The sequence below is a fragment of the Emydura macquarii genome, unplaced genomic scaffold, assembly GCF_026122565.2.
Source record: "Emydura macquarii macquarii isolate MOO-44397 ecotype Brisbane River unplaced genomic scaffold, CSIRO-AGI_Emac_v2 contig_2297, whole genome shotgun sequence".
Classification (NCBI taxonomy): domain Eukaryota; kingdom Metazoa; phylum Chordata; order Testudines; family Chelidae; genus Emydura; species Emydura macquarii.
The window spans coordinates 3,035,566-3,062,334 of record NW_027132434.1 but is presented as its reverse complement, the minus strand read 5'-3'; the positions used below and the strand labels follow the sequence as shown (position 1 = coordinate 3,062,334).

The window sequence follows — 26,769 nt, the reverse complement described above, 5'->3', positions numbered from 1 at the left end:
TACCAAATTATAAGTACTGTAGACAGCTTCTTCTGAATGTTTTTACTAAGATTTCAATCAACTTAAAGCAATAAAACATATATAGCCTAAAAATTCTTTCATTCCCATAGCATCCTGGCTGGTGAGAATACAGGCACAAGTGATAAATAATCTATTTTTGTAATGACATCTTCTGCACAATGACACATTTTTGTCATGAGTTTTTAAATACACATGAAAATAAAAGCTCAGATCTGCAGATTCCCCCGAATTCGTGGACCACCGATCCAGCTTTTAATTCTAACCATTATAGTGTTCTATTGAAGTTCAGCAAAGATCCGTGATACTCTGATTGAGGCTCCTGAGCCACAAGTGGCTCTTTAATGTGTCTCCTGCAGCTCTTTGCAGCATATGTTAAAATGCTGTGTGATTTAATTATGATATATTAGTAATATAATTAATATGATATTATATATAATTATATATTCATATATTATATTCAAATGTATTATATTATATATTTAATAAATTATTATTAGTACATTTATATTATAAACCAAAATATACCAATAAACCAATTTTACTATATTATTAACCAATTGTACTAATTTTGCTGTGAGAATAATATATATAACATAAAATAGTAAACGAAACAATGAATTCACACTACTATGGCTCTTTTGGGTAATGTTGATCGTTAATTGGGTTCCTGAACCACTAAGGTCTGAGTATCACTGGCATAGACCATTAAAAGGTGCAATGCACGCTGAAAGGAAACATTTAAATTACTCCTACACACACTGATAGGCTCTTAATTAGTTGTAAGCACTCAGAAAACTGATATAATTATCATTGTGGATAGCTCAGTGGTGCTGTCTGCTGAATGCAGAGCAGTAGTTCAAACCCTCCTCCCCCAAAACCTAGTAAGATGTTAGGCTTTATTAAAAAGGGCAGAATATTCTTTATTAGAGAATAAAATCAACTTATTATAATGTCATTATATAAACTGATGGTACAGTACGCCCTCCCTTTGGATGCTTCTGTTAGTTTCAGTCACCTCGTTTCAAAATACAGAGCTGAAATAAAACAGGATCCAGAAAAGGTCAACAAAAAGTATCAAAGGCATGAGGGGGGGTTTCTGGGTGATGGGAGATTTAAGAGACCAAAGGCCAGAATCTCATTTACACTAAGCTCATTTATACTATGCTGGGAATATAAAGGGGTCTTAAAGTGGGTATAAATTACATTACATTAAGTTACAATTGTGTGTACTTTATATTGCTAGACTAGCATAAAAGAGGTCTTAATGTAAATGAGAATTAGGCCCCAAGGGTCTGATTCTCTGCTGTCCTGCACCATGTTTACACTGCTGTAACTACATTATACACTACATGGCACTGGCATAAAAGTAGAATAACTGTATGGAGAAACAAGAGTATTTGCTTTTGTAAAGGTTTAAAGTTAGAGAGATGGCGGAAGTATATACAACATTAGCTGCCATTGAAGTCCATGGGAGATTTTGCCATTGACAACTAGCAGCCAAGCAGCCAATATTTTAACTTCACTATTAAGCAGGATGTCCTCTCCTGACAGTCATAATAACAGAAAGCTCCATCACAGTAGAATGGGGACTCTGATCTTTGAACACATGGCTAAATGCGTAAAGCCAGAAGAAAGCACAGTTGGAAAGCTGTTACAAAATTCTACTCCATGCCCATCTGTGTCTGTGGTTTGACTCTTACAGTGAAATGACTTGATAGACTAGTTACACTTTTCTTGGCATATTGATCATTTTTTCCCAGATGGATAGCTCAGACCCACACGCTGTGCATATCCTCTGGAATGAACCTAAAGAGAATCAGAAAAAGGCTATTTTTCCCTGTCTTCAATCAATTTAAGCTATTTCAGGGTATCATTTTGACAACCAATTGCGGTTGAAAGGAAAGCAGCTTATTAGAGAACTTTTTTGCCCATCTCATAATATATTTCTTGGCTAAATTGTAGTTAAAATTTTTCCTTTTTTAGTTGAAAAAGAAAAAGATGATTGAGCTTTCTTCTTGTGATGTTTAATGTCGTCTTGTCTTAATGATGTCTTAATGTTGTCATACGCATAGGTTTTACAGATGGCATCCTCAGACTGCCTTTCTTATTCAAAGACAGCACACATGCCACAAGATACCATCACTCACATCATTATTGCTGTTAGAACATATGTTTGTCCCTTGCTGTTAGAAGCTTATGTATTATGTCTAGCCCCAAATATAGCCTCATGTGCAGTTTTATTTTCTCTAAACGTGAACAGAGAGGTTGAATGTCAGCCTGTTCCCTCTACACTGCTTGCTTCCTGGTCAAAGTGACAGAACCTACAGGGTTGTGATCCCTTCCCACAGTGAAATGGGAAGCTGTGACTGTGTACAGCTCTGTTTTATGAACATGCAAATCATTGGAGGCTAGATCCACAAAGATACTTAGGTGCTTAAAGGCCTCTTTAGATGCCTAAATCTGACATTTGCGTACCACTGGCAGTCACAAAATCCCTGCTCAGCTGGTGCCTAAACCCTGCAAGGTGCTTAAAAGCCCCTAGGCACTTAAGCGTGTGTCTGCTCTGCAAAAAAACCCACAGCAGCAAGTCTCAGAGTCTGGGTCTACAGACTGGGCTAGCTGTATGGTGCTAAAAATAGTCATGTAGGTGTTTGGGCTCGGGCTGGAGCTCGAGTTCTGAAGCTGGGGGAGTGGGGAGGGTTTCAGAGCCTGAGCATCTACACAGCTATTTTTAGCACCATTGCATGAGCCCGCAGCCCATGTCTGTCATCTGGGCTCTGAGACACGCTGCTGGGGGGCTTTTGACATGTGGACATACCCTAAGTGTCTGCTGGTGGCATGTGCCAAACTGCCTAAGTTCTGATGCCACTGAGCTGCTCAGTGCCCTAGCTCATGCCCAAAGCCCAGGAGAATTCTCATGTAAGGTGCTCAGTCTCCACCTGCCTAGCTGACCTCTGGGCCCAATCCTGTTCGCATGCTCAGAGCTCACCTAACCTGCACAAAAGACAAAAGACAGTGTGGGGTTGTGCATTCATCTGTCACACTAGCCCAGAGGTTAGCACTCTCTCCTGGGATGCAGCGATCCCAGGTTTGACTCCCAACTTTCTGATTCAGAACAGGGACTTGAACCCAGGACTCCTGTGTGAGTGCACTGGGCATTTGGGGGGCAGGTCTTACACCAGCTCTTCTGCTGAAACTGTTCCACTAGAATACATTAACTATTTCTCGATGCAGTGCTAGATTCTAACTCTCCCACCCCCCCAGGGGAGTGCCCCAAGCACGGGGCTCTAGTGTCTCTATCTCTGGTCCTATGAATATTTCATGTTATACAAAATGATGTAACTAATTACGTATTCATTGGACCAGAGAGAGAGAATAAGTGGGAGATTGACTCCATAGCCCAGTGGTTAGGGCACTCTCATGGGTGTCCCACGTTCAAGACCTTGCTCCATATCAGGAAGAAGAGGGATTAGCAACCATGTTTCTCACATTACAGCAGAGTGCACTAACTGCCAGGCTGAAATGGGGTGGGGCTCTCTCTCACTGGCTTTTCATGAGAGAGGGCTGACCTGTTTTAGGTGCCTAACTCCAAGGTTGACAGCTGTGAATCTGAAGTGGAGATAAATGATTTACCACCCTTGAGGAGTAAGGCCTAAGCCCCACCTTTCTTCTCAGCATTTCTTACATGCTAGTTTAGGTGGTTCCTTACTGAGCTTGCTGGCTTCTGTGAATCCCATTCTTAAGTGCCTAAGCCTCCGCATACAACATAGGGTGTGCCAGGGCATCTATCTCAGAGCTGTGGATCCCACTGGGTGGCCGTGTGCATAGAAATTAGGCATTGCAGCACCTAAGGCCTCATCTACACTACAAAGGTAACTCGACCTATGTTAGGTCAACTACAGCCACTGCATTAATTACTGCGGTGGCTGATGTCCACACGACCCTCCTTAGTTCCGTGGTGTGCGTCCTCACCAGGAGCACTTCCACCGACCGAAGAGGGGCAGTGTGGGGACCTGATGGCCTGGTCTCTCAGCTCCACTGGCAGCTCCTTGCCAGGAGCCCGGCTGCCCCACAGGCTCCTAAGTTTCCAGCAGGCTGCCTCTCCCCTCCCCATCGGGAGCAACTGCCCGGGGCTTCTCCCTCCCTGTTTCCCATGGGGACTCAGCTGTGAAATTGACAAGGCTGTCCTGGCTCCTGGCGGGAAGCAGGTGGAGAAACTGCTGAGGGCTTCTCCTCTCCTGCTCCCACTTGAGGGGGGGTCTAGCCACTCAGCTCTCTAGAGGAGTGGGGGGCAGCTGGGCTTTAGCCAACAACTGATGTAAGGAACGCAGTGTCTACACTGCGTTGCCCTAACTACACAGACATAAGCCCGACACCTCTCGGTGAGGTGCTTTTAATAAGTTGGCATAGCAGGGGAGTTACATGGGTGGGAAGAACATTTCAGTGTGTACACCTCCACTGTTTTGTGAACATGAGCTGACTTTTGTCGACAAAACTCTGTAATGTAGACTGGCCCTAAGTCCCCTTTGTGGATCTAGTCTTAAGAAGCGTGTGCTGTTTCCATGATAAATAGTTCTCTTTTCCTGTTTACTAGTATGTCACATATACTTTAGTAAGTAATCATTTCTGAACAGCTTCATTGTATGAGCCCTAGATAAAATGGTCACTGAAGCAATCCTCTAATGTGATATTAAAGATGCTGTGAAAGCAGACGCACCTTCAGCCAGATCTCTCCTGTGGAATCCAAACCAGTCAGATATTACCATAGGTTTTGGGGAGGGATGGTGCTGCAAAATAGACACTTGCTCTTGGAAGGACTTTGCAGGTGTGTCTGGGTTAGTGACACTTCTAAGCAGGGAGTCAAGCTGGTTAGGTACTTAAATGGCTCTCACCACTGTTGTATCTAAGTCTTGGCTCCAAAATGATTTAAAAGTGCTGGCACTTGATTCTAGGGAATCACTTAATTCACTGTAAAATGAACAAAACCCCTGCAGTAGCGGTCTTACACAGAGTACAGGAACCAATTCTCCACAGAGTCTCATCAGACCCATTCCTCTTACTAATAAATATCTGCAGATTTTGTAGTGTAGTCAGCAGTCTATTCTGTGATTGTACAGTGTGGCCAGAAGTTAGACAGATGCTCTGTAGTAACACTGTAACTCAACTGTGTTCCTCAGACAGTAGGCAAGGAGCTACCAGGTCTGTATGTGTCCTTAACTCATCACTCTTAATCTTTTTGGGCCAGATTCACAAAGGTGTGCAGGCATTGCAGTGCCATCCCCTAGGTGCTCTGCCATCTAGTGGAGTCCTCAGCCCCAGCTAGGTGCCCTGTATAATGCATGAAGAGAGTTAGGTGGCTAAGAAAAGGATCCTCAGAAGCCAGCAGCAGCCAAAACTCAGACTTCTCTTGCAAAAAATGAATGCGAACAAGCACCCTATTATAATCAACAAATAGCCTGGTGGTCAGGGCACTCACCTCAGAGGTGAGAGACCTAGTTTCAAGTCCTTGATTTGGAACGGACCTATGTGTCAGGTGAGTGCCCTATCTACTAGGATCTCTTGCACACACGCTCTCTCTCTTTTGGGTGGGGTCCGATGCTGTTGGTGTGTTCAGAAAATGCCTACAGGATCAGGTCAAGCTGGAGAGAGAGGTTTTCTTCCACCTGCTTTGAGAATCCCACTTCGGGACCACCAGGGCTTCACCTTCAGTAAGGGCTTGGATCAGCTTGTTAGCTGTATGGTGGCATCAGCTCTTCTCATGTACTTCTTGTAAAGGGTAGGTTTCAGGGCTGCAACTAGCAGTTCTCACTCTTGTAACAGATATGGACTGGCTACAGGGCTTCCTTCTTAGAGAGAGAGACACCAAAGATGTGTTCACTATAAGGTCCTTTATTGCACCGCCAGGTATATCTGTTGTGTGCTCAGATAAGAGTTTACACAAAGCTCTAGAAAGCTTGTCTCTTTCACCAACAGAAGTTAGGTCTAATAAAAGATATTACTTCACTCACCTTGTCTCTCTGATATCCTGATGGTCACAGGGCTACATCACTTCATACAAATAGGGTCTGTTGCACACGGCGCCACCTAGTGGCTGAACCGTATAATACAGTTTAACGTTTCATTACAGCTGTGTGGTAGCTTTGTGAATGGCTGGCTACTGGTGAAAATGTAGGCACCCATTGGATTAGTCAGCAGGCAGCAGCTGAGAAATGGGTTTGAGAATGCCAGGAGCCTCAAAATGATGAACTTAGAGGTGGTTAGGTGCTTAAGTACCTCTGTGATCTGTCCCTTTGTGTTTACTACACTGGAATCCTGTGTCTTCTCTAGCATGAGGGACACTATCTGTTCTATGCCACTCCTTGATTTCTAGGGCTACAGTGCTGATTGCAATTCAACAGCAAACTTGCAATGCTGATTGCCAGTTCAATTGCATTTCTAATTGTATGAGCTTACCCTTAAGGGGTAGTTATGCAAAAACAAATGGGCCAGATCCTTAGCTGGTGTAAATCAAGGCAATCCATTGGCTTCAGTGGTGCTTAGCTGAGGCTCTGGCTGAGTGTGTGAACTGCAAGATCATCCCCACTGTCCATTATCACTTTAAGGTTAGTAACACTCTAATTCTTGTGTTAGATTTGTCCAAAAGTTATATAGAATAGTCACTCCCTTACTAGTTGCTTTTAAGGCAACTATACTAAGTCCCACACATCTGTTATCTAGGCAAGAGTAAGATGCTTCACTGAGTGAGACTGATCAACACCATGATCTGGAGCAGAATCCAAGTTTGTATTTTAAGATAGATTTCTAGCCCTTATTTCTCCAAACCCTGAAGTGAACATAACTGAAACTGCAGCTGCTGGCCAGAGAGAGAGAGCAGCCACTCTGGTACCACTGTTGGGTTCACAGGAGGAGTTTCATCCACCCTCTCTCAGTCCAGCAGCAGAGAGGATGGAAGAGTAACTTCAGTGCCTCTCCCCTTTCCACATCAGAATTCTCTCAGCTTCTTTAAGTTCCCCTATCTTGGTTTTATAGAGGAGAGAGAGAGAGTCCAGGGTGGGTGGGTGTGTAGAAAGAGATTGTGTCTGGGATGGGCGAATGAGAACGTGAGTGTGCATCTACAAACAGATATACTAGATGTTCTGACGAGCTTCAACAAGAGTTGCTAGAGCTATATGACTAAATAGCATCCCCCTTCCAATCAGCACACAGAAACGATACTACACTTCGGTTGCCATCTCAACCAATTTGCTATCACTCACTATTTATTGGTGAAAAGCATAGAGCTGAAAATTATTCTGGCTAATTTCCAATACCCAAGAGGGATCTGGAGAAAATGTCAGAATTCTACTATTTGGTTTGATTAGTTTAAGATATGTTTACACTTTTTTGTTTTTGTTTGGATTTTAATATTTATTGCATGGGGGACAAAGGCTAACTTTAAATTAATCCCCCAAAATGCACAGCACAGGAAACAAAATGGAATGTGGCTCCCACCGAGAGAAACTGAACGCTAAATATTTTGTTTTAAGCAAAAAATGTGCGTAAAAAGAACCGGTCTCTGGTACTGGTCAGCAGCAGAAGACAGACGGGAGCTGATGCACTGAGTGAGGCCCCAAGTCCGATCTAATGAGATGTGTGTTTTCCTTTCTTACCACACAGGATGAAGTACCTAGATAAGCATGTGGGTTTTAAATTAGGATACTAAGTTTAGAAAAAATTTACTCCTGTCGAGGGAAACAATGGCAGTGGATGGGAAAGAAATATACAATGGAACATAATACCTAATAATAGTCGGATGAAATCAATGAATTGCCTCACCTACCTGATCTGTGGTCAGGGAGAAGGAGAAGAACGGATCTGGAACAGGTAGAGAGACGCTGTCCATCAACCAGAGATTGTCCCACTGTGCCAGCAGCTACAAGTTCTAATGGGTGAGTGGGTGGGTGAAGGAAGTACCAGCGGTTTCAGTTTTGCACGGACCAGTACCGGAGGATTGTTGACAGCAGGCAAAAATGTGTGAAATTATTGCAACCTAGCAGGAGATGGGGTGAATTTAGTGCCTGGGGAAAGCACCCAACCGAAACCCTCCCTCTGGCCCCACAGGAGGAGCCCCATGGAAAGCAGTGATCACAGCCGCTGTGCAGCACGGGCATGACTGCTGGTGTGTCCAAGCGTCTCCCCAACCCGAGCTCCCCCGCCAGTGCGCCTCCCTTGACCCTGGCGCGGTGGAGCCGAGAAGTTATTTCAGTTCAACTGGGGGCCTCTCTGCCGGGCCAGCCTGCAAGGCGACACTCAGAGAGAGGGGCCCACCCTGCCACAGTTCGGGTCCGGCGGGAGCTGCCTGGGTCCTGGCGGCTTGGGTTCCCGCCCATCCTTCATGCCGGCCCGGCCCCCCTCGTGGGTGCGGCGGGCAGAGCAAAGGTTGTGGGGGTGGCGGTCACGTGCTGCCGGTGGGCGCTTGACGCTCACAGCTGAGGTGCCCTTTTTGCCAGGAACCAGAGCGCGGCGACCTGGCCCCGCCCAGCTCCGCGCGATTCGGGGACAAGCCCCGAAGGCGGAGAACAACGCCCACGCCCGGCCCGGCCCCAGCAGCTCTGATTAGCTTCGCTGCCCCCCGTGACCGCCCAGGCTGCGTGCCGGCCGGGCCGGGCCGGGGTGCGGGTGCGCGGCTCCCCTCTCGCGCCGACGATTCCTTCCCTCCCGCCCCGGCTCTGAGCCCGCCGCCGCCCGCGCCCTGCCTGCAGCAGCAGCAGCAGTAGCAGCTGCGGGGGAACTTGCCTGCCCGGGACGCGGCGGCGCCAGAGGAGGGAGACCCAGCCCGGTACAGTGAAGAGGCGCGAGCTGTGCATCCCTCCCCGGTCTGCTTCCCCCCAGCCGCAGGGGGGGCCCGAGGCGTGCGGGGCTGGGGTGTGTCCGGGGGCTCGCGCCCTGCGCTCGGCTTGGGCCAGCTGCGGAAATGCCGGCGCGTGCCGCAGCGCCCAGCCCTGGGGCTCCTGCCCTGCCCTGCCCTGAGGCAGCAGCTACGAGACGAGAGGGGCTTGTTGGCAGAGGGGTGTGAAAAGCGGGGGGGGGGGGGGATGGATGGCTCTGTGGAGTGGGTGGGGTGCCCAGAGCCATTGAACCCAACTGTGAACCCTGCAGAGAGTGGAAACGCGCCAAGGGGTGCGGTGTCCCTAGCTCCAGCAGCACCTGTGGCCCCCTGCCCCGCTCCGCGTGGGGAAGGCGGTTCGGCAAGGTAAGGCTGTAGGTGGCTTGGGAATGGCTCTTGCGGCTCCGTTACCCCCCGTACGTGGGTGGCTGGGAGAGAATTTTCCCTCTAACCACTGCAAAGACTAAAACTTGACAATGCTGAGAGGCTCAGTCCTTTTTTTTTTTTTTTTTTTTTTTTTTTTTTTTTTTTTTTTTTTTTTTGGGGGGGGGGAGGGAGGACGAGGGAGATACTCTTGGGTTTTAATAGCCATTGCAGCCCTGTTTTATGCTTAGTATGTTACATCCTGGAAATACAAATCTGTACTTCATCTTTAGCCTCTTTGCGGCAGTGTGAATTTTGGGATTTTTTTCCCCACTGGGTAATTTTTATTAAAAGAGGGAAATTGTTGAGAATTAATATATTGGGGGGTGGCTTTTTTTTTTTTTTTTTTTTTTTTTTTTAAAAACTCCTTGCTAATGAACCAAGATTAGTTTGCTTGTGTGTATATTACTTTCACTTGCATTTAGACCAGTGTTTTTCAACCTGTGGTCCATGGACCCCTGGAGGGTCTCCCGTCTATGCCTAAGATTTCCAAAGGGATCTGTACGTCTATTCAAAATTTTTTAGGGCTCTGCAAATTAAAAATGTTGCAAACCACTAATTTAGGCAGTACCTCTTAATAGTTGCTCCACAGTTTTATGCCTCGAGCTCTTTTAAATTTTTCCTGTGAATGCAGCAAAATCAGTGTGTCGAGAACAAAAGAGACATCTGTAGCCATGTTATTAACATCAGAATAAAGCAAGCATGAATCAGATAAATCTCCAGACAAAAGTAAACTTTGAACACATGCCATTTCCCCATTTGGTTTTAAATGTATCTACTTATTGCATTTGAAGTAGGAAAAAAAAGTCTTTTGACACTGGTAAATTATTTTAAAAATAACCAAAAATGGAAAAATAAATAAGCATTTGAACTAAGGACAAGAAATCAGTGGAAGTTCTACTTAAAGAATAGTACGATCTGGTCTTATTTCAGAATGTAAACTGTTAAAATAAATACTTCAAGTGTCCGGAGTTTCTGTAACTGGGTTTTAGAGGATAGTTCTTTATTCTGTTTAGAAAGTATACATTGATTAAGGTAAAACTTTCAAAAGCATCTCTGTCAAGCATCATTTTCAAAAGCAACTTAGATACTAGGAGCCTAAATATAATTGAAAGTTAATGGGTTCCAAAGTGCCTACATTAGCTTTGGAAATGGGAGGTAGGTACTTCTGGAAACTTTACCTGTTGTATATATGCAGGTATTTGTTAATTTAAAAGTAACATTCCTTTCTCTGTTGCTAAATCCAAGTGTTCAAAAAAACATCAGTCAAACTCTCCCAAATCATGAAATTGTTTGTTTTGTTTCTTTGTTTTTTGGGGTGGGGCAGAGGAAGCTTGTCTACACAGCACAGCAGTGCATACTGATTTCTAGAATGCACCAATGTGGTGTGTAACTGGCCTTTGTAGAGCCTGCTAGGGCAAACTAAAAGTTCTCTACTATGAGACCACAATCCTGTAGTGAACATTGTTGCATGCTGTAGGCAAGCCCTAAATATGACAATTTCTAAACCAATAGTAAACGGCACTATATTTTGGTCTGCCTTCTGATTCTTGAGCCCAACTGTAATTGGTGCGTGCTAAAATTCAACCTAAAATGGATGCAAACGTGCAGAATTTCTCCTGCTCAGAAGGAGGTTCCATTGCCTCCAGTCACTGGAGGTGAGGAGTTATCGCTCCCTCCCTTCTCTCCCATTTCTCTCCCTGCCTACTCATATTCTCCTTCCATATTCTCCAGTCCCACTTCTGCCTTTCATATTTTTGCTCTCTTTACCTAAAGAACCACCTTCTGTTACATTCTGTCTCTCCATTCCCTAATCCCAAGACCCCTGGATCTTCCTTATGGCCACCACCCGTTCTCCTGTCTGGAGTAGTCTCTTTCTCTGTCCTGGTCCACATTCTGCTACATGGCCCTCTTAGGGTTTGTCTACATGGGGAAATCGACTAGTATAGATATAGTGGATTAATTACGCTATTCTGGTACAATCATGCTGGTCAATTTCCCTGTGTAGACCAGCCCTTAGCCTCCTTTTTGCACTTTTTGCATTCTCTTATTCTTTCACAGTTTCCAGTCCAGTTGTCTTACTATAGAGCCTAGGATGGCAGTCATCTTTACCAGAGGCAGCATCCCATGAAAAACTACTGGAAAATGGCAATCTGGCTTCATTTCTGCTTAAAATAATGGGATATTGAGGCCATTTTGAGTAAGGGCAGATATTCGCAAAGAAGCTGCACACATCAGGAAATTGTGAGTCTGTCTCAAAAAAGCCCACAAAAAATTGCATGGCTTGTGATGACATCAAAATGGTTGACTATTCTGTCCTTTATCAAGTATTAATTTTCACTACAGGTTTTGCAGTGGAAGAATTTTTGTAGGTAAAATATGGCAGATATTATACAGTTTGGCCTGCTATTTAAATGCAGTTGATTTCCATCCTGCAAATGGTGGTGATGGTAGCAAATCTTTCTGTTTCGTTCCCAGCCTATGATAGCGACCAAGGAAATAAGAGGTAAACATAGTATGTTCGGACCCAATCCTATAATTTAACTCATGAATAAGAGCTGTAGTAAAAAGCCTTTTATTAGCTATCTTTGCATAGTAGCGTGTTGTACAGAGAAATAGTAGAGATTAAGAATAAGAGATTGACTCTCACTGGTACTCATTTTCATATATCACTGTCAGGCTTTCACCAGGAGCTCAACCTCAACTGAATTTTTCATTAGAGACTGTATAATAAATTCTCTTATCTTGTGCAACAGAGCTGGAGGGAAAAATTTCAGCTGAAGATAGAAAAAAATCCCCAAACAAACCAGGTAACATGTTAAATTACTTGGCGGCTTTACTCTGGAAACATCCCAAATTGAGTTGCTTTTAAAAAAATTCAATTCTATTGCAGTGGCAGCCTGAAATCCTCACAAAATGGAACTTTTAAACAAAAATTCTCCATCATATGGTAAATAATAATGTTATTACTGTTTACAACACTTTCCAAGAAAAGCTAAATGTAGCTCTATTGTCTAATTTTTATTGATTCTTGAGAGATTGTTATACCTAGCTAACTGACTACTGAAATATTCAGGCATTGAGATACCATAGGAGCAGATTGTGATTTCACAGTTCATGTGCAAAGGAGATCCTCCAATGTGGTTTTTCCACAATGCACATAGGTCAAAACATGTCCACGTGTGATCTAGGACTAATGCAGTTGTGAGTGAATGGCCCAAGTGTGGTTGTTTTCCAGCCCTATCAGCTCACTCTCTCTTGACTTCAAGGGGCACCTGGAACCATACTTATTTATGGACACAGTTACAGTGAGCACTCAGCAGGAAGCACCAGTGCTGTTCTGTATGTTCAGATCTAGATTTTAAACCAGATGGCATATAACATTATTTAGAGATTAAACTCTTCACTTGAAATTGGAATAAATATTTACAGAGTGTGAGAAACAAAGGATTTAATTTAATTAAAGAGCAAGTAGCTGTCAAATATCTCAGTTAAGTTACCTTCATTCTTGCAGTTTGATTCAAGTTGCTTATGTGAAAAAACAACCTGGCTCTCTCTACTGCTATGGTTTTTATTAAAAGAGCAAGCAGATATGAAAGATTAATTAAAATATCACTCAGACTAACACTACTGGAAATTTCACTAAATTAATTAGGAATTAAAACAATACAACTATCAAATCAAGGTCAAATTGGAATCCAGTCAACGAGTAGCAATGTTTGACTTCAAGTCATCATTTGGTCAAATTAATACAGTAGGTAATCAAATCATGAGGATAATACAACAAAGAATCGCTTTCTTTTGATCCTGGAGCAGGAGACTGAAGGAGGTAGTGGTCTTGCTAAGTCTAACCACCTCTCTCTGCCAACTAAAAGATCTTGCCCATGGCAGTGAAATCAACTTAGCTGGTGAAGGACATCACTGTCTGTTCCATTTTTAGACCCCAACCAAGAGAGAGCACCTGAAGTGGTAGAATCGTATATCTAGTCTGAAGGAAATAAATACTAAAGTTGTTTCTTAAGTTACATCTTCAATGCTACTACATGCTTCTTCCTTAAATCTCACTGTTGTTATGGTGACTGTCTCCTCTTCTTACTCCCCCACCAACAAAGTGGGAGAATTTACCAAGTGATTTCAGAACAGACGTAGTTACTGAAGGTGCTTAAAGCTTCAGATAACACTCTTCCTTATTTGAGGTAGCATTTGGAATGGTTCAAAAGCAGAATTAGGATTTAGTGTTAGGGAATCATTCCTGGTGCCGTTTACAATGTACAGTCAATCCACACATTGATACCCTAATAAAACAGAAACATTTCCCCATGAAATAAAGTTAAAGAACAGAGAAAAATGAACTTTGTGACAGGGTGGTCTGCTTTTTTAAGACCCCGGGTGGGGGGTTAGGGAACCATCACCCCTGTTCCAAGGAAGAGCCCAGCAAGCAGGTTCTGGTAATCATCAGACCCAGCTGGGTAATGTCAGGTGACTGGATCTGAAAACTATGAGCTAGATGATACAGAAGTGGGCCCCCGCTCCATTAACTAAAGCCTAGGGCCATGCTAATTCTATCAGAATAACTAAAACCCCAAGCTGCAGACAATGCAGTGGAGGATAGCATGGGCCTGGAGAAGTCCCTGGGCTGAGAGAAGACCCGGGGGACCCACAACCTACACTGGGGAGCAGGGCAATTGCATTATGTTGTTCTCTCCATGTTCATTTTTGTGTTACAACAATAAACAGCCCTTAGGCAAGGGCTAAGGATTGACTGATTATTCTCCCAGGCTGGTGAGTGAGCTCAGCAGCCTACAGAGATACTTACGGTAAAGGTTTGAGCTTCTTCTGCTTTGTGATTTTGTGACCTTTGATTTCGTGGAGTGGGGTTCTGAGCCCTGGTCTACACTTACCTGGAGATTCAGTGGCAGTCGACGGGAGTTATGCAAATAATGCAGAGTAGCTTGCGTAACTCACATCGACTGCTGTGCTTCCCTTCTGCGCGCCGTCTTCACGCCACTGCACCGATGGGAACTGTGTTTCCGTTGATGCAGCACTACACTACTTGAGGGGGTGGTTTTACTCAGTCGACTTCCTGATCGATTGAGCGGGTCTACACTGACCACTCAGTCGATTCAGAAAGATCGATCTGGCGGCAGCAACTTTGCTGCTGTCAGTATAGACATACCCTGAGTCTTACTGGAACCAGGTGATGGAGAATTGGTCATAGATCTTATCACCAGCGTGAGTCTCTTGCACAGTATCAGACTGGTCAGGCTGGTATAGCTGATGACCCAAGTTTTCACCTCCTCTTCTTCTAGGTGGCCTTCCAAAGGGAAATAGGAGTGCTCCTTTCAGATGTTGGTGGATAGGGGCAGCACACATGCTTTCATTGTGTTGGATACTGGGCTAGATGAACCATTGGTCTGACCCAGTATAGCCGTTCTTATGTTCTTCTGACCCTCCATGGCTTTTTAGACACTTAGATCCTTTCTTTCTCTCTCTCTCTCTTTCCCAGGGCAGGTAGGCGGAGAATGGAGGGGGGAGTAGAGGGCTCTGGCCATCCCTGATCTATAGGCTCTGAATGTTATCAATGTGGCCCAATCCTCATTAAGGTGAGCAAGCTTTGGCAAGGTGAAGCCTTTCTGGAAAGCCTGTTCTGCATGACTGTTGTCTGGAGAGATCACTGTTACAGCCACAAGCCATCTGGTCCCCCAGATTAGAAAAATAGGAGCTGCATGGGGCCCATTTAAGAAGAAGCTGCCTCAGCCTTTCATCTGGGAAAACAGTCATGGAACCCAGATGGCATAAGCCTCTGTTAGAGGCCTAAATTGTTTCTCATGGCTTGTTCACACTTACCTGGAAATTCGGCGGCAGTCGACGGGAGTTACATAAACTACGCAGAGTAATTTACGTAACTCCCGTCGACTGCTTCTGCGCACTGTTCACGTTGCACTGAGCCGACAGGAAAAGTGTTCCCGTTGGCTCAGTGCTACGCTAGTTGAGGAGGTGGACTTACTAAGTCGACTCCCTCATCGATTGAGCGGGTCTCACTGACTGCTCAATCGATCATGAAAGATTGATCTGGTGGTGGCGATTTTGCCACCGCCAGTGTAAACATAGCCATAGTGATAGCTAACCACCTAGTCATGTCCATACTCTCACTCCTAAGGTGCTTTCAGCATTCTGGAAATAAATGTAACTAGTCTGGGGTAAGCTGTCATGTCCTTGCATCAAACAAGAAAATTAGGAAATGGCTGTGAGGTTTCACCAATGTAGAAGACTATGTTTATATACAGTAACTTCTGTCCTAAAGGTAAAGAACTACTCTTAACATCTTATCAACAAATTATTTTTAATAGTAAATAAATCAAGTAATGCCAATCCTAAATTGTCATTGGGATTATTTCTCTCACAATAGTTTTAATTCTGACTCAGTCTGCGTGGTGGAGGAGGCAATGACTTTTTGATTCATAGTCAACAAGGAGAAAAGTAAACAATATGAAATGAGAGTTGGACACACTAAAACAAAATACAAATAAAAACTCTGGTATAATGGTCCAAAACAGACCGTGCAGACTGCAGAGAAATACCTTTAGAATTTACACAATTAAAGCAATGCTATTGCAGCATAGTTTAATTGAAAGAATAAGACCTGCGTCCCAAAACTGGAACAGCCATATTTCTTATTGGGCTACCAGGTATGATTTTATTAGGTGCCTATCACCAAGTGATCAGAATTGTTTTTGTTTTTCTTCTAACTTGACTTTAAGATTTTCTTGTTTTTCAGCTAACTGCTCTTCAAATTCCTCTTAGCCATACTCATTTCTGTTCTACATTGTACCTTCCATAGTTGATTATTTATTGGCTTTATTAGGGCTGGATTTCTGTTTTCTTCTAAGGATACCTGTTTGGATTGAATAACATTTTTGTGCAGAGCAGCTGTTGTAGCCACATCCTTGCACAGAGACCAGTATCCTCCATTATGGGAGGAGGGGTTCTGGGCTGCAGGGACAGATTGGGGAACTGCAGTAGACTCTGGTTATGTGATGTTTAATGTTTGAATAAAGGAACAATTGTTACATGCCAGCACTTGTTGCTTACTGGTGAAAAACACAGAAGTAGCAAAAGGCACATCCCTGACACAAAGGCCACTCCCCTGCCAAATTTTAAGTCCCTGCTCCAAAACATGGAAGTGCTAGAGCTTCTCAATGAAACAGCTGCAAGAATTTTTTTAATGTCAGCAAAACAATGTTTTTGTTTTCTCTCATCTAATTCTTGGAAATAGCTAAGCCATATTTGTGAAACTTTTCAAAACAGTTCAACCTAAGGTGGACACCAAGCATGGGAAATGTCAGCCTGAAGGGTTAAAGTTTAGCAAAGTTATAAGCCACTGAAAACAGTGGCTTACAATGGAAAGTATCAGGCTATCTTAAAAATAGGGATTACTACAGCTTTGCGTATAATATAGGTTCAGAAAGTTTTTAACGTTTTAAAAAGTTCAATTCTTTATATAAATCATAAGATGTTGTTTCCTTTAAGCACTAAGGAAAAAATAAAATGCACTAAATAATGGTTTGGTTGTGATGCTTCCTTCAGACTGTGGAGATTGTTAAAGAGCCTTGCTGAAACAGAGGCACTTAAATTATACTCACTTTCCCCCAGAAGTACAGAGAAAGTAGTAATAAAGGAAAATGCCATCACTAAATGTTTGTTTTGTTACATGCTTTTTGCTCTTCAGTCAGCATATTAATTCAATCTTTGTCCCAGTGACTATATATATCAGGTTGCACACACTGTTATCTATACCAAACAGCTCAGATGAATGGTCATACAGTAATTGTAAGCTTCTGTACGCAACAGAAAAATACTTGAAGCTTTCTGTATATAAAATGTTCCAAGTAAAAAGCAAAATCATTACTGACAACTTAGGACCTGATTCTGTATAATTTACATGCATTAAATTCCCACTGATTTCAGTGGATCAACTGGGAGGTCCTTAGTTAGGACCAGATTGTCCTGTCTCAGAGACCCCCTTGAGAGGAGGCCAGGAAAACTGCAAGGTATCTTGTAGGGAAAGGGTTATAGTAGGTTTAATGATTTGTAAAGGATAAGATTTCTTAACTCTGTGGAGCCTAGGAATCTACAGGGAAGGACTGAGTTGCTGAATCAGGGTTCGTCAGGTTACACACGGACACTCAGTGCATGTTTGTATGCTGGCTGAGGGCTTCCAGACAGAGCTACAGCAGCGGAGCATTTTAAGCCACTCAGGCTTCCAGGACAAATGGTGACAATCTCTAACTGGTTTGAATTACACCCTGGAATGTCATATATTTTCTAAGATAAACACATAACTGGCATATTTAATAAAACAAAAACAAAAAAACCCAAACCACCACCCTACTAAAACAAGATTCACCTCCTTCTGGGGAGAGGATGAGAACAAACACGATAGATGCTGTCGTGTTGCTTAATGCACTACTGGAAGGTGCTCAGTTACTATGATGATGAGTGCGATATGAAAAGCTCTAAAGAGTAGAAACACACTAATGGGCTCTGATAGAGCTGGAACTGTTATGGAAAGCAAAGTAGCATTGTTAGCTCACTAATTACATCTGCTCAGTGTGCTATTGCAATAAAACAGCAGAAGAAATGTTGAGCTGTATTGCAAAGGGAATCTTAAAAACAAGAAAAATATATACATTGATTGTCTTGGGACAGAAAGCTTAATCTTTTTTTCTATCAACATGTGCCTGATCCAAGTGGGATGTACAGTATAACTTCTTATATCCTTGATTAATATTATATAGATATACATTGTTGCTGTAGTAAAGGATAGTCTATGAATTTTTTATGCTATTTGTAGTCTAGATTTAAGTTTGGATTATTTTTAAAATTGACTTAAAGACTAGGACTCCTTAGCTTGTTTAGTAGGAGGAAATGTAATAGAGGTGTGTCAAGTACTGAATAGTAATGCAAGTTCAGTAATAGTCATCTGAAGGCTATTCAAGGGCTTATGTAAATGGTTTGGTGGCCTGACTCTAATTTCTGTTAGCAGTTATGTGGAAACAAAATCCACCATCAGAACAGGTATTGAGGTACTTTTGTTGCTAGTCTTTCCAGACATGTAGGGAGAATCAGATACTTTTGAGGATTAAGATCTAATGTAAAGTTAAAAGGGCAGTGCATTTTCTTTATTCCTTCTACTCTTTTAGGCCTTGAACCTGCATCAAGATCCACATGGATTGGAACTCGTGCTTAGCTAAACTCATTACTAGTCAATGGAACTTGCTTCTGAAAGGCATTGAAGTAAATGGCTTAGTAAGATTCCAATAAGAGTAGTAGAAGATAAATCTTCATTATATAAACAATCTGTAATTCCACTTATCCCGCAGAGCTATGATAAAATTAGAGGTCTATCTGTGATCCTTTCAGGGAGTAGTTAGTGTTGTGAGGCACCTCACTACCACTTTCCCTTACTGTAAGGAAACCGTGGTTAGTTCCATGTCTCCACTGACCAAGGGCAACACAAGCATTCCTCTCTTGGTTTTGCAGGCCCCACTGCCACTTTACAAGTTAGTGACTGGTGCACCCCAGCCCTGGAGCTCTCCGAGTGTCTCCCGGGAGTGTCCAGTCCTGTTCCACAGGCTGCTTTCAGTGCTGACAGATTCACTACTTCCACAAAAGCAGTATGCCTTAGCTTACTAGTTTCTTCTCAGATCACCACTCCTCTTAACACACAGTGCTTATATATGTTTATAGTGAAAAGAAATCAAGTATAAGTTTGTCAAAGCACAGAGATTCAAGTAGTAGCAAGTAGAAGTAGTGGAAACAAATAGGATTTTATTTTATATGTAACCAACACCTATTCTAGAGCCTAGAGTTAATTAACAAGATATTCTCATGCCTTGCAGAGTATTGCTCGTCCAGCAACCTTCCAGAGTTTTACAGGCAGGCTTGGCTGTAATCCTCCTTTCATGAGACATGCATGGGGAAAGACCCTGGTTGTCGATTTGCACTTCAAGATATACCAGAACAATTGTTTCTTTATTCATAAATAGGACACACACCCTGTTTATTTCTGTTGATTTCCCCTTTTGTAGATTTACCTCCTGCCTGCGAGGAACATTTCCAAGGTCTGACACCAGGATGTGACATACCTGCCTTAACTCCAAAACCTTAAGAACGTAGTTGTTAATATCTAAGGAGTTCTGTATCTATACTGTCTGCTCATGCATTTTGCAATGAGCATGACTAGTGGCTCTTGGTGGAGACCTCACATGCCATCCTTCAGTGAACTATTATGCAGATATCTGACCCAGGGGATCCCTGTACAACCATATGCACCCCCTGTGCCCTGCTTCAGTTAGCACCAAGGGGTCCCTGGGTCACACTGTCAGTCTTTGGCGTCAACGTATAGAGCTAATATTTAGCTGGATTCAGAAAAAAGTTTCACCCTAAAATGTAGGATTGCAAAATCAGGTATCTCATGATGGTTTTATATTTTCCTCCAAAGAGGAAAGTCCTTAGTAGGAAATCTGCCAAAAAATGGACAATGGATTCTACAGATATGCTAGTCACTGTGAGTAGGATCCACAAAGGTACTTAGGTGCCAATGCCCTAGAGTGACTAACAAACCAGGAATTCCTCACCTAGGAAGCAAATGAACAGCAAATTTGCTTTATGAATGTGGGCTGTCAATCAGGTGTGGTCGAAAACGCTGGAGAGAACTTTGGGTAAGACAAGTTTTTTTTAATACAAGAGAATTACTTATTAAGTTTAGTCTCTAAAAAGTGTTATGATTTTGTTTTGTACATAAACATTTATTTCCAATACTCTAACTCTATCACTTGAATCTCTCTTTTTTGATAATAAACTTATTCTTGTTTTCACTGTAAATATATTTAGGTGCTGTGGTGTTAAGCAAAGTGGTGATCCTAAGTTGAACCTTACAAGCTGGTAAGGCCCACTGAGGCCTGGAAGGGTGTGCTTGTGTTGCCAGAGGCTAGTGGAATCAGGGAGCTGATCCACACTGGGCACAGACAAGATTTACTCCTGCTACTGGTAATTGGTGGTGAGTTGCTTCACAACCCTGGATACCTCTGGTGAGCATCACTACAGTCTGAGACCACCCCCAGAGAGGGTACTGTCTCCTTTGCAGACAAGCTTTACTTTTACTTGAGAGTTCCATTGTGCCAGAGGTGCAAAGTTGTTGACCTTGATCTCTGACTTTAAGCAGTCTTTTAGGTATCCTGGGCTCAGGCCATGGAGTGCTTTGAAGCTAAAGACTGAGACCTTGAACTTAATTCAAAATTCTATGGGAAGCCAGTATGGGGAGTAGAGGACAGGTGTGATGTGTTCATGGTAGCTAGTGTGCAGTGCATTGTACTAGCTGTAGTTTCCTAAGTGCTGATGGCTTCCTGGCCAAGTATGTTGCATTGCTATAGTCCAGCTGAGGTGATGAAGGCATGGATAACTGAGACCAGGCCTTCGTCTGCCAGGATGGGACGGAACCTCCTAGCCAGCTGGAGATGGTGGAAAGCATTACTTATGGCCTTTATGATGTGTGAGCTCTGTGGAAGAATCAGAGTGCTCCTAGACTATGGCCTGAACTGACCAATTGTGGATGTGACCCCTGCCCCCCATACTTCTGAAAGTCAATAAAATAATATCCTGTTTACCTGAACAATAACAGCAAGATGGGTATTATCCGATGGCTTTCCTGGGCCAATAAAAATAGATCTCTGAATTAATTGAAACAGATTTGGTGTTATACAGACATTCGTCTCAGTGAGAAACTGAGATGGTAGAAGTAGTCAGCTGTTTTTCTATCTTTCAAACAAAGGGAAGCCTTATGCCTTCTATTATTTACACCAAGTCACTTTGTTGCACTTACTTCTTTTATGAAAGAGATGAAAGCAAGCAAATGCTAATGAAGAAAAATAAATCACGATGTTCAGTTGGACTGTTCATGAAGATTAATATTTGCCTTTGGAGTGAAATTTGGATGCTGATTACACAGAAATGTGATCAAGAGGAGCATTTCCCTGGCAAGCTGCCTTTGTCTCCACTTGACCAAAAAAACTATTCCAAGGCCAGAAATGTATTTAAATATTCCCTTTCTTGGGAGAATCCTTATGCTGCATGCTAAACTATAATCTTGGCAAGCTTTCTTTTTCAATCCATGTGTGCTGGAGTTTATAGGGAATTAAAGGGAAAAATACTGGGGGAGATAGAAAGGATTATAGTCTGTGAAAAATGCATATAAATGAGCGGAGTGAGGGAACATGGGAGCAAAAGCCATCTTGCACCTTTCTCACATCTGGTAGCCTTCTGTAGCACATCATACAAGCTGGGCTGGAGCCTGAGGCTCCTTCCCTTCCATAACTTCAGTGAGAATGATGCATAGTGAACATATCTCTGGTTGTGACTCAAGAGAGGGAGGTAAAGCACAGCAGTCTGCCTGACTAGCATGACAGAACAGAACATGCACTTGTCTCCAGCAGTTTTCAGGGTTAACTATTCTGTCCTCTCACTGTCTTTCTGCTCTTTTGTATTCAGCAAGTTGCCTTTCTCTCCTGTCTAAATCTAAAAGAAGGAAAAGAAGTACTGATACTAAGGAACTGAGGTTCCCAATGATCCACTGGTACTTCCCATCACCCAGAATAGGAATAATGTGCATCGTTATAAGGGAGTGAGATGTTTTTTTTGTTTTTGTTTGTTTGAGTATGACAGTTTTTGGTTAGGTGGCACATTGGTAGTATGCTCTGTGATGCAGATGTGCTTTCTGGGATGGGAAGTTTGCCTCATTTTTAAAGCTTGCAATTGTCAAGATGAGTGGTTTTTTTGGATAAACATTTGTAACTTCTGTTATTCCTGTATAACCCTTAAAAATACTCAGTCCTTTTACTTAATACTTCAGAAATAGGCAGTTTTACTAGAAGTCTTAGCTATTTAGATGCAGCCTATGCTACTGGGAAACTTCAGCATATGGCCACTCTCTCTTTCCATGGTGGTTTGCACTATGTGCTCATTATAGGAGATTACATGCTTAAATCCAAAAGAACAATTAACATGCTTGTAACAGTGTGCTGTCCTGATTCTGCAATGTGATGCATGTAGGCAAACCTCTACTCCCACGTGGAGCCCTGTTGATTTCTGTTGTAGGATTGAGGCCAAAGTAAGCACTAAGTCCTGCTAGCCTTACTCAAACGAGCAGTATGTTGAAGCCAAAGTGACTGCCCCATGTGGATAATGGATGGCTCATGAATTTAGATGTCTTTGATGCATTATTGTATCTTTTGTGCAATGTCTGAATTTTTTTCAGCTTGTCTGCTTTTTAAACAGCACCACAACAGGACAGCTAATTTTGAATGATTGAACAAAGGAATTTATGTTTTACAGCAAAAGCATGACCATTTAAAACTTTCCATTTAAAAAAATGGTTTTGATAGCTTTTCATGATGTATCATTTATTTTGAAGATGAGTCAGCTACATACTTGGATTCAGCCTTTAGCTCCTAAAACCAATGGAATCTTATGTCTGTTAAAATCATACATCACTTACTATTAGAGCTATATATCAAAATGAACATATAATGCCAACCTTTTTTGGAATAGCAACACCAAGTTAACGTTTTGGAAGTCTACAGAGTATACCATTTTTTATCATGACTTGGCTCTCAGATCTTTTTGTTAAAATCCTAAATAATCTTTTTCTTTAAAATGTGCATCTCTGTGAGCTTTAAACAGGATATCTCACTTATTTTAATTTGTTTTATCCATTGCACTAGGCAAAAACTACAAAATACACAAAGGGCCAACTTCAGCAAAGTACTTAAAGCAGATGCTTGACTTTGACTTCTGTGGGACTATTCAAGTGTTTAAGTTAAGTGTTTTGCTGGATTGGGGCCATAATGTGAAAACTGAATCTGTGCTTTAAAAATTGACCTTTTTCCTTCCCCATCTGAGGAAACTCCTCCCCCGCTCCACAATATGTAGAGCTGATCAGGAATTTTCTTTAGAATGAATAGGCTTGATTTATATTTTCTTGCTGTAGAGACATGCTGAAAACAAAGCCTGGTACAATTGAGACCTGGTGTACACCAGACTAAAACTTAGATTGGCCTGGCCAATGTTGCTCAGGTATGTGAAAAGTTCCTAAGCTCTGGTGTAGGAGCTACTAGGTGGATGGAAGAACCTAGCTACTGCCTCTCGAGGGACAGGTTTATTACAATGACAAAAAAACTCTCTCTCTCTCGCCACTACAGTGGCGTAGGTGCAACTGTGCTGCTGTAGCGCTTGTAGTGTAGACATAAACTAAGATTATGCTCCCTAAACCTCTGGACTGCCATTCCCACGGCTGGTGGTCATTCATATTTACTATATTCGGCCTGTAGGAGGCATGTTCTATCTGACTGATGTGCTCTTTGATACTTCTGTACATTAACAGGAACATTTGTGGAAATCCTCATATTCTACCATTCCATTAAAAGGAAGTTCTACACAGGTTGGTGATTGGCATGGACAGGAGATAGGGCTGGGAAGAAATGGGATGGAACATGGTGGCCCTATCTGAAGGGGTGGTGGAATTGACTTTGAAAGGAATAAGTGGGAGATAGCACTTTATGCAAAGGTGGGTCATTGCCTATGAAAGCAACGGGAGGGGGAAAGCCAAAAGATGACAAATGATAACAAAACTTAGACACTGTTAGAAATATTTCTATCTACTAACATGTTGTTTTGTATTCACATTTTATATATCTGTACAGGTTAGAGATGTCTGCCCATAGGTTAATTTCCAACAGAACATCTCAGCAGGCCTTACCTAACTCTGATTATACTTTGGAGTATGAGTACTATGAGTATGAACCAGTTTCCTTTGAAGGACTGAAAGCTCATAAATGTAAGTCCTATCTGGCAGTTCTGTATTTTAGCTGCACACTGTTGTATGCTTTGAAGTTCCTGATGTATTCATTTAATGGATAGTTTTTCAAAAATCTTTTTCTGCAAATTGATTATCCTGCACACAGCTTCTTGGATGAATAGCATAATTGATTACTCTTTGTTGATGTATTTTTTTTCTTATTCGTATAAGTACCTGGAGATATCCTAGACACCAGTTCTTTGGTTCAAATAGAAATGTCCACATACTTTGATCCATTGCAGCATCCAGTTGCTCTATGAAAAAGAAAAAAGTTCTCACTGATAAGAAAAGAAACACGACCGCTTTATTCTTGTTAAAATATATATGAAAAATTATTAAAAGGTTTAAAACAAATTCAGAAAAATCTTTCAGGTGAGATCTTTATCATTATATCTTTGCTAATAGCGGTGAAGATTAAAACAATTGGTATGTAAGTAAGAAAAGATCAAACAAATGCATAAGGGTCTCGATGGTTCAGTGGATTGGTTACAGGATACAGAGATCTGGCTCTACTGATAGTGATGGATGTTGCCCTCTGAAAGCTATTTGGTGGCCTTTGTCAAAGACATTGGTGTTTTCAGCTAGTTCCAGTTGTCTGTGTCAGCATCAAAATCTGCCCTGCTTGTAACAGATCAATTACATAAAAAAAAAATAGAGGAAAATTTTCAATGTTAGAATCAGTTTTGACAACTATAAGTTTAGATTCCTTTAGACCATTAGGGGTTTGTATTTAGTCATGAGTCAGAAAGACCAAGTTCACCATAAACTAGTGATCACCTAACTGTGGGGCATGAAACAATGTTTGGGGAGGGGGTGTGTGGTGGGGCCTGGGGTCAGGCTAGCCCCCACAGAGGGTGGGGAGGGAGTGCCCCCCTTCTTTGGCCCCAGCTGCAGCTCTGCCTCTAGCCACATACTTTAATGATCTCGAGGAATGGGCTAAACAGGCTTATTCCTAAATTATCCTGATATGAGAGTTGTCAACCAGCAGTTCAGACCAAAAAAAAAAAAATAATATAAAGGGGTATCAGAGAGGTTAGAAATAAAATAAGATTCAACTTGAACAAATACAAGCTAGTACAACTGGTGTACAAGTCAGTGGACTTGATTCTGATCTTCCTTATGCTGGTTTTACAGTAGCTGACTGATGCTTGGGCATACTGTTATTCTTGATGACTGACATTATTGCCTAGACAAAAGACCTGGAGCCTTAAAGTTCAACCTGTCTTGCATGAAGCGAGAGTAGGTTTGTGAGAACTCAACTGTATTCAGTAGAATTCATCCTCTGGCCAGGAAATCAGCTGCAAGACAAGTTGAATTTTAAGGCTCCAGATCTGTATTGAACAGCTAAAATATGCACAGTGTTCTTGCTCGCTGCAAGAAAGGCTTCTGAATGGCCACGCCCCTGTGTTGCAAAAGCAACATCAGTGTGAGTCTGCATTGGAACATCACAGTGAGAGTAGGTACTCTGATGCTACAGTGATGAGGCCCATATAAGTACCTCGGTGGATGGATGCCCACGTATCAAACAAAACTTGTTTGCCAAGGAATATAAGCAACTTCAAAGAGAGAAGGCTCGGGGTGCTGGAACAATTTTTATAGTGGGGGTGCTGACAGCCATTGAACCAAACTGTTAAACCAGTATATGATGGAAGCCACTTCAAGCACCCCCCTGCACCCGTAATTCCAGCACCTATGAGAGGGTTATATCTGGACTTGCTTTAACAGTCTTAATTCTAGCATGCTTCATTGTGCTTGCTGTCATAGCCAGACCTTTATGACTCATTTGGTTTTTTATTTTTTAAAGACTAGATATTTGAGAAAAGTGGAGTCTTAAAGGTATCTCACTTTAATCATCTTCTCCCTAATTTGTATTCCATTCAGCCAGAAACTGAACCTGGAGGTACTGTTTTCAAAAGAATTGCTACATTATCACATCTAGTCACATACTGGACAAAAATAACAAAGGAAAAATATAACTCTGTGTGTCAGTGTGTGAGAGAAAATAGCTTCCCCCTCCCAGTGGGGTATGGCGAGAAGGGGTGAAACAGCACCCTTGGCTTATAAGAAACAGCACAGACCCCACACTGTTTCTGCTCTGCACGCTGACCTTTAAGATGCAATACAGGCACAATATAGAACTTGCTTTCTTCCCCACCCCCCCCTTCTCTGCTGCCTGATTGCTTACTTCCAGTTCCACATGGTGTTTGATTGATCGGTCAGTTCGTAACTCTGATGTTCGTATCTTTGAAGTTCTACTGTGTTACCGAATGTATAAATAGGACCCAATCCTGTGGTCCTGTTTCACTTGGGATGGTAATGGATGAAGTTCTGGTGAAAAGTTGGCACAACTCCATTGACTTCAGTGGAATTGCATCTACTTCTCTGGGGCTGAATCTGGTCCACTGAACCTGAATGAACTTTTGAGTGACTAAGGACTGCAGGATCTTCCCTGACCTTTGTAGCCCTTCACTTTAGTTGATTCTGGAAGCACGGCAGTACTGTGTGATTGCAACAGTTTGACAAGAATGTGGGGGTCCCCATTACT

General features: G+C 42.5%; 1 protein-coding gene across 4 annotated transcripts in view; it reads left to right on the top strand.

The window, feature by feature from the left end:
- LOC137161463 (melanocortin-2 receptor accessory protein 2-like) overlaps window positions 1–26,769 on the top strand; it is a 138,444-nt gene that overhangs the window by 94,411 nt on the left and 17,264 nt on the right. The window contains exons 1-3 of one of the 4 annotated variants that reach the window (XM_067560741.1): window positions 12,067–12,120; window positions 12,204–12,260; window positions 24,070–24,203. In XM_067560741.1, coding sequence (XP_067416842.1) covers window positions 24,077–24,203 — 127 coding nt within the window. In that variant the 5' untranslated portion in view covers window positions 12,067–12,120; window positions 12,204–12,260; window positions 24,070–24,076. Of the gene's footprint in view, window positions 1–8,632; window positions 8,840–12,066; window positions 12,121–12,191; window positions 12,261–24,069; window positions 24,204–26,769 lie in introns of those variants that run through there. The other 3 variants (XM_067560742.1, XM_067560744.1, XM_067560745.1) reach the window with 3 other exon arrangements.